This window comes from Gastrolobium bilobum, unplaced genomic scaffold (assembly GCF_033153095.1).
Source record: "Gastrolobium bilobum isolate Gb01-03AN ecotype WA unplaced genomic scaffold, APGP_CSIRO_Gbil_v1 utg20958, whole genome shotgun sequence".
Taxonomy (NCBI): domain Eukaryota; kingdom Viridiplantae; phylum Streptophyta; class Magnoliopsida; order Fabales; family Fabaceae; genus Gastrolobium; species Gastrolobium bilobum.
The window spans coordinates 15266-23373 of NW_026896668.1; the positions used below are offsets into that span (position 1 = coordinate 15266).

General features: G+C 36.1%; 1 protein-coding gene across 2 annotated transcripts; it reads right to left on the bottom strand.

Annotated features, from left to right (window-relative positions):
• On the bottom strand, nt 1-6794 carry LOC133301365 (ATPase family AAA domain-containing protein At1g05910-like). 2 transcript variants are annotated; one of them, XM_061500988.1, is made up of 11 exons: nt 6510-6794; nt 5025-5105; nt 4697-4777; nt 3668-4609; nt 3391-3579; nt 3102-3244; nt 2269-2514; nt 1654-1840; nt 1410-1475; nt 1062-1311; nt 1-591 (listed from the first exon to the last, which is right to left on the bottom strand). In XM_061500988.1, the coding sequence occupies exons 1-11, from the start codon at nt 6729-6731 to the stop codon at nt 176-178; spliced, it is 2823 nt and encodes a 940-aa protein (XP_061356972.1). In that variant the 5' UTR covers nt 6732-6794; the 3' UTR covers nt 1-175. The 2 variants fall into 2 exon arrangements, with proteins under 2 accessions (XP_061356972.1, XP_061356973.1); XM_061500989.1 differs by lacking the exon at nt 5025-5105.
• Between the last annotated feature and the right edge of the window lie 1314 nt (nt 6795-8108).

Below are 8108 nucleotides of genomic sequence, written 5' to 3' on the forward strand. Positions count from 1 at the left end.
TGGTAGTTAGTAGTTGAGAGCAATAAAAAAAGTTAGCTCACTCTGGCTAACATTTTCAAGCTCTAGGCTTTCGCAAGTCTGCAGAGACATCTAATCCTAAAATCCTGTAATTACAATCTTCTGTAATTACAATCTTCCCGACTTTACAGTAAAAATCTTTCCTTTACCTAAATCATCAAGGGAGAAAGGGAAAACCGATTAGTCGGAAATTTGCATCATCCTCTACAAAATTCAATAAAAACACCCAAACCGAAGTCTTGATATCATCATTCGTTACTTTATCTTTGGTTTCAAAAACGCCCTTCATAATTCTCGTGTAAAGCCTTTCAAGTTGTGGAATGCTGTAATTTTCAATACGCTTGACAAAAAGCTGCTTGACAAAAAGCTGCTTGACAGACTCCTCTTGTATTGAAAAGTCACCATCTAGCATTGCGACATCATCAAAACTGCTGCTATCAGCAAGGCTATTTGTACAAGTTCCCTGCACATTTGCATCAATTGACATTGGGTCCAGCCTTTCAGAATTTACGTCATTTGCGTGATGCTCCTGGGAAGACTTTGATGGTACAGAATCTTGTGACTTGTCTTCTGCTATAAAACCCAATTGAAAAAAAAAAAAAAAAAAAAAAAAACTTCAAAATCAGCATTTTAACAGGAAGTTTACAGGAAGAATGAAAAAAGTGAACAAGAAATTAATCATTGGAAATCAAGTAACACCAATATCATTTTGTTTATAAGCATAATCAATCATATAAAAACAAGTGCATGACAAGCAACAACTTGAAGAAGTATAGAGAGAATCCACAATTCTTAAAGATGCCTCTCTAAGTCAACACTATCATGCCTCACCCATGCTTAAGACCAAAAGAACGGTTCTGGTCAAAATATTCACACTTCCATCTTCGTTATTGCTTTTCTTAATTAGTATAACTTCCTAATGTTTCAGAATCACGATAGCAAAACAGCAATACTAGTATGTATAAATGACATTTAAAGAAACCATTTGTATTACAACCGTCATACATTTGAGAAATAATTCATACTGCAAAGGCATTTTATACCTGCATGCACAACATCCGTGATCTTCTTATTCCGCTTCAATACGTCATAACTCTGGTCCATATTAACCTCAGGTTGGACATGGCGAAGTCGAGCACTCGTTCTAGTAGCAGTACCCAGCTGTACAACAGGAGTAGCAGGGAAGGTAGAATACCCTAATTCATCAGGAAGATGAAGTGGGCCACCTTGGCTAGCAATCTTGTCACAGTATGCAACTAGTGCTGGATCCATCTGTGAAAGCATCCCATGCACCTGAAAAAAAAAACAAGGAATAAGATCAGGAGCAATTTCCAGACAATAATCATAAAAAACACCAACGTAAACCTTAAGACAAAAGAAAGTCCACACACCGCATCGCGAAGCTCACAAGCTCTACTGACAATCCTGGTGCCATTGTAGTCCTCTCCATTGTAAGCCTGAGTTGTGGAAAGAAGGATCAAACTTGCGACATGCTTTAAATATTAAAAGTAATATGAAGCATTTTCAACCAATTTAGCTCAGCCCTAATTGTACTTGGTTACAGAACGATCATCTATACATATATAGGACCCAACCCAAGCAAAATTTAAAAAACTTAAGGCGCAGGATGCATGCCTTTGCATTGGAAACAATAAGATCAATGTCCTGCAGGAACGCAACACATGAAATATAATGCCCGTTGTCAACATGCTGCAGGATGGTAGCCACGTCCATTGGGTTCTGTATGATTGAGCGATAATTAGGTGCGTCTTCATCTGAGATTGGAAAATGGAAGGCATTAAATCGCTTGTCATACAATATCCTGCAAAAGGGAAACAAAAAATATATTGAGAGGGGGGAGAGAGAGGCTGCATGCATTTAATTAAAGGTGTATGTCAAGAACCAACTCTTCCAAAAGCTTTTATTAGGTGAAAACACATGAATGATTTTATATTATATTTCTAACATGTCCCATCACGCAACAGTCCTTTGAGCTTGAAGATGGACAACACACATATCCACCTATCTTGTGCTAAGAAATTTAACAATATTTATAAGTAAAATGAGACAGCAAGGATTGAACTCTAAATCATTTGATCATAAGAGGCTCTAATACCATGTCAATAGCCAACTCTCCCAAAAACTTAAGCTATTAGATGAAGACACATAAATGATTTTATATTATATTTCTAACAGTATCAATGTGCCAAGCGAAGCCAACAATTGTAAATTAAGCATAGGTTGACATACCAATTGCAAACATCTCTAAGGCACATTCGCAATCTCCGAAGTGCATGTTGCTCTGCTTCCACCTTTGCTTTTAGCTCAGATACCTTCGGACCACTAGCCAATTTTGGTGCCTGGGGAAGTTCAGGAAGGCATCCTGTATCCTGGGATTTCTTGCTGATTCCCTCCAACAATACTGACATAGCAGCTTCTATTAAATGATTGAAAAACAAATTCCTATCTTTCGTAGATGGCATGCTCACTTGATAACTGTTCAAAAGGGAAATAGAGGGTGAGCATATAACCAGAAACAAGAGCCCAGGCGTGAGGAATACTTTTCAGATTTGAATAAGAATACTCAACTAACATTCTTAGAAATTTTCAGCCTTAGCCTTTGAACTACAGTTATTCAAATACTTGTAAGAATAAGCAACAATAGAAACTTTGGTAAAAAGAAAGGGCACTTAATACTGATAGGAAGCATTAGCATTTGCAATGCTGAGATTTTTACCTCTCGTTCAATTATCCAAAATACATTTAACTAATAGTAGTAGAGATGTATGAAAAGTAATGTGATGTAGACCACTGATCTATCCTTCAATAAATTATGATTTTGAGAAAAATTACAAAGGGTAACTTTGACAATGAAAAACAGTCGCTCTACATAAGCAAACTTAAGACTTTTTCTGTTAAGGAAAAAAATCTTCGTGTTGAACTCCACTACTAATTTCCAACATACAAAAAACCCCAAATCTAGAAAAAAAAAATTGCATAAAGCCAGAGTGCTGGTATAAAGAAAAATAAACATTAGCTTGGAACTCGTATCAAATATTTGCTGTAAATTAGATCAAACGTACACTGAGCGATGAGGGAAAACTGAAGGAGGGACTTCCTCTACTTCAGCAAGTGCAACTGAGGATGTCCCGAGTAGTAAGATAGGTAAGTCAAATGGCAATTCTTCTAGCAAAGTCAGGAGAACAGCTCTGAGTTGTTCATGAGCCTGCAAGATTATTAATCCAATCAAACTCAGGTTGCATTAAAGCAGCAATACAATAACAGGAAACCAGTCTGAATGAGATATAAATTTCAGACATACAAATCAGTTTATTTAGCATACAGGTGCAGATAATTAATATATGTACTCACAGTTTTCCACCAAACATCAAACTGTGGTAAATAGAGAATGGATGGAGTTGTTCTTCTAGCTTCACCAAATATATGTACCAATGCTTCTTCCGGTGTCTTTGCACTCGGATATGACAGAAGAGATGGAAGTCCTAATGAATGTACAGGATATTTTTTCAGTTCATGTAAAATCGCAGGGCCAAGATGATCCTGTTAAAGTAGAGCAGTAAGTATATTCAGTATTCAGTTGTTGAAATGAATTTTTTTCGATAAAGTTAAAAGGTTCCATGATAATTACCAGCCCTGTACCTTCACCACCACAAAGTAGAAGCCTAGGCCGATACACAAGTGGAATTGCAGACCCATAAGAAAGCATCGAAAGTTTGGTCAATTCTGATGCAACAGAAACTGGAGGGAAAATATCAGATATAATACTCATGGCTTTCTCTAGATGTCTCTGAAGACATGGTTGAACTACGAGAGACAATGGCCTAGAGTGCACAATAGCTCCCCTATGAGTATGAATGTCTAATATTTCAGCACGTGCCTCACAACCAGGCAAGGGAAAGTTAAATTCACGATCAAATCTACCAGGACGTCGCAAGGCTCCATCAATAGCATCAATCCTGTTGCTGCCACCTCGCCCCCATGGAATAGCAGGGCCTTGGTCCAGCTCATTCACAAGAAGGGAGTCATAAGAATCTTCAGGCCTTGTTATGCGATGACGCTTATGAACACGTGAACCACCCTTCCTTACATCCCTGCTGACTTTAGTTCCCATACCTTGATGTAACACTCTTCGAGGAGATCTTTGCCGGGCCTTCCCTTCCTCCATAGAGAACCTGCGGACATCTGAACGATTTCGAAGATCATAGCGCCTTCTTCCATCCTGCTCTTCTTCACCTTCTTCATCATCATCATCTTCATCACCTTCGTCCTCGCCTTCATCCTCACCCTCAGCGTCCACCTCAATCTCATTTTGATCATCATCTGCATCATTTTCCTCAACATCATTTTCATTTTCTGTTTCATCTTGTTCAACCTTCTCTTCTGAAAGCTCTTGCTCATCATCTGATTCTAAAATTAATCGTTCTCTTGCGCCAGCCTTTGAGCGACGTGGTCGTAGACCTTCACGCCGAGGTGTAGGTTTCTCCATTGCTCTTTTGCGTTTAGTAGACATCAAATCATCCCGGCTGACACTAATGCTAATCCGGTTTCTCAATGGTTGATATGCAGGTCTCTGAAACATGGCCACATACCTTCAGCTCAAATTACAGAGAATTCAGGCTTATCCCCCGAAATTTTATATTATAGTATAAAACCTCACCATTAAGTCTTCATCCTCAGCTCCAGAGCTGTCTGTAAGCCTTCTCTTCCTAGTTGAACGCCTAAGGTTGGCAGAGCCAGACTGCGAATACAAGCACGGATAAACAAACCAGGGATTTAAAATGTCCCATATAGTAAACCGAGAGAATTACTATCAAGCATTATTGTCTGATCAACTTAAGGAAATGAAATGATTCTAAGCAATAAGTGAAAGAAATACACACAGAATAGCAAGGTAAGCAGAACTAGCAAGGTAAGCACAACAATTGAGGATGGATAGCACACCTTCTGGGTTATCCGAAATTTTATATTATAGTATAAAACCTCACCATTAAGTCTTCATCCTCAGCTCCAAAGCTGTCTGTAAGCCTTCTCTTCCTAGTTGAACGCCTAAGGTTGGCAGAGCCAGACTGCGAATACAAGCACGGATAAACAAACCAGGGATTTAAAATGTCCCATATAGTAAACCGAGAGAATTACTATCAAGCATTATTGTCTAATCAACTTAAGGAAATGAAATGATTCTAAGCAATAAGTGAAAGAAATGCACACAGAATAGCAAGGTAAGGAAAATAATTAAATCCATCATTTCTTATTAAGCTCGCTCTCTTCACTCTTTTTAATAAATTATACTAATACATCAAAAACAATTAGTTGCATCAATCAGAGATGTGAACAGAGGACTAAACAAAGAAACCGGGAAAAAAAACTACTGTGTACAATCATATCCAGTAAAGCAGAGGTTAATGACCTTCGTGCACATCAGACAACATCTGTAACTTCATAATTTGGTTATGTGCATGATACACAATGTTAGTATCCAAAACAGATTTTGCAGCACGCTGAAGAGGTTAACGTTTTGCAAATATAAAGTATAAAACTAATTATTAATATTCACTGTTCTGGTAAAAAAACAAATATTTGCATGTGTAGATATAGTTCTTTTCAATACACACAGAAGCACACACAATCAACGACAATCTTAACTTACTCCACTAGGTGGGGTTGTACAAATTCTTTGAGTGGGATTTGAACCCAGTCAACGCACACCCTTTGGAACAGTACAAAGAAGGAAATAAATGACATACAACAGGGTCACAAAATAATAAAAGATGTTATTTTGTCTCCAAACTCTGAAAACACATAACACAAACATCAAGAGAAGAGAATGAGACCTATGAAGCCTACAAATCTGTAAGCAGATCATTTGTATTAATTCTATCAAGTACCATTGCCCAAATAAAAGTCTTGACATTAGAGTTTGAGGGAGCAATAATCTTTTAAAGAAAGAGGCAGATAGAGAAACATTTTGAATTGGAGGACAGAGAATCAAAAAAATGGAATAACGGTTTTACATATATAAGAAGCAGATAGATCCAAAGATCAAAGCCAACAGTCAAGCAAAGAAGAGCAATGCAAAGAATCAAAGCTGTCTAATAATAAATCAAGTTCATCAGCTCCTCAATCATTAGGGTTCCTAAAAAACAGGGGAAGCTTTAAGAAATATGGAAACCTAAGGTATACCAATGAGAAATAGGATCTCACAGCAAAATTGCAAGCCAGTACAGAAGCAGCAAAGATTAGAAATAGAAGGATTTTAAGATATAGTTCTTTCACGATTGCCTCAGCCTGCTTGTTATCCTTGGATGAAAAAAATCTTAAATTGACAAAAAGGAAAATAAATAAGTTTGAAAAAAAAAAGCATTCAATATTTGACCAATAAAAAATGTTATTAATAACTACATAGATATTCATATATCCCATAGCAATTAGCAATTATGCTTCTAGAACTCATTTTAAATGCAGATACTTACATTAGTATTCAAATCTTGTCCTTTCCGATTCACTAGACGCAACATCTTGGCAATCTGTGAAGCTGCTGTCCTTGTCTTCATCTTGCTTTTCCTGGTGCGCCTAAGATTTAAGTTGTAAGACATGAATGGTCGGCCATAAATGTTTGGCCTTGACTTGATCCTATCACTTGTGTGCACCTGCCCGGAAACAGGGCCATCTTGGCCAGACCGTTTTGGATACATGGAAGAATGGTAACTTTTGTGATTAAAAAACAAAAATTATGTGATCAGCATATCTCAGTCAGCTACACCTGCAGAAATCAGCAGCATCTACAAAACTTAAAATTTTCACAAGATACAGATGTACAGAAAAATATCACAAGCTTAACCAAAAACACCAAGCCAAGGATATAATATATTTCACAGCAAGCTCATGCTTACCGGTATAAGAAACACAAATAGGAAAGTTGCTTTTGAATATATTCTTCTTAGCTAAAGCATATTGATGAATTAAGAATTGAACAGTTAAAGGACTTCAAGAAACAATCAAGTACTTCTTGACTAAACCTTTTGAAACTTATACTAATTAAAGAAACAATAACAACAACAACAAAAGCCTTTTCCTCCTTACAGGTGTAGAATTTCAAATATTTGTCCAACAAACATGACATATTCATGTTCTATGGAACTTTGAGAAACCAAAAGTATGTTCAAGATTATTTCGGTACTAAAACTAGATAATCATGAAATTAAAAAATTAATTTCATATTTTTATTTCATCAACACATAATGTTTGCTTGCCATTATAAGGGGTGCAACAAAAACCAGGAATACCTATACTCAAATTGATGTGCAACATTCAACATAGCTGCAAGTGACAGATTCTAACATCTAAGCCTCAAACTAACCTAGAGTCAAACAGCACATTTATCAACATAAAATAAAAAAAATAGAGGTCTAGCCTAACCAAACCAATTCACTCTTCAACATTTCTCCTCTACTATTCTCTCTTCTTAGTTCAAAAACTTAGTTTAATTATTTTATATTCTTCTGATTACCAACCGGTTCTCTGCCCCAAATTACTCTTTTCTTCTAGAAGTTAGCGAAAACGGAGACCAGGTAGTCCTAATCCCTAGGTGGTTGTAGATTTGTTGTGTATGAAATTTTATTGGGAGTGTCCTAATCTTTAGGTAGTTATATGTTCGATATATGTAATCCTAATCCCTAGAGAGTTATAGATTATATTGATATGAATTTTGGTATATGTAATCCTATTCGTATGTTATTTCTTTTATATAAAACTTGGATGTAATCCTAATCCCTAGGTGTTTAGGTTATCTCTATTATATACAAACCCCAAATTCTAACAATAAAAACAAACAGTTTTTTTTTTTTACGAGGATAATATAATCCTTTGCAACAATATCAATCAAGCCAAACAAACACAATATCAATTCAACATAATCAACTCAATTAATATTTCGAATATGTCATTTATTCATAATAAATTCAAATAATTTTTAACTCAAATCAAGTATTAATATCATTATTAATCATGTTTAAGATTATTTAGTCCATTTAGTGTATAAGGGTAATTGTCAACTAACATATTTAGCACAA

Bases quoted from the DNA above. Each gene is read 5' to 3' on its own strand.
- LOC133301365 (XM_061500988.1), bottom strand. From the start codon at position 6,731: ATGTATCCAAAACGGTCTGGCCAAGATGGCCCTGTTTCCGGGCAGGTG. The intron at 4,778-5,024 runs GTGAGGTTTTAT...TTGTATTCGCAG, and splicing joins CTGAGGATGAAGACTTAATG to TCTGGCTCTGCCAACCTTAG. The intron at 4,610-4,696 runs GTGAGGTTTTAT...GCCATGTTTCAG, and splicing joins CTGAGGATGAAGACTTAATG to AGACCTGCATATCAACCATT.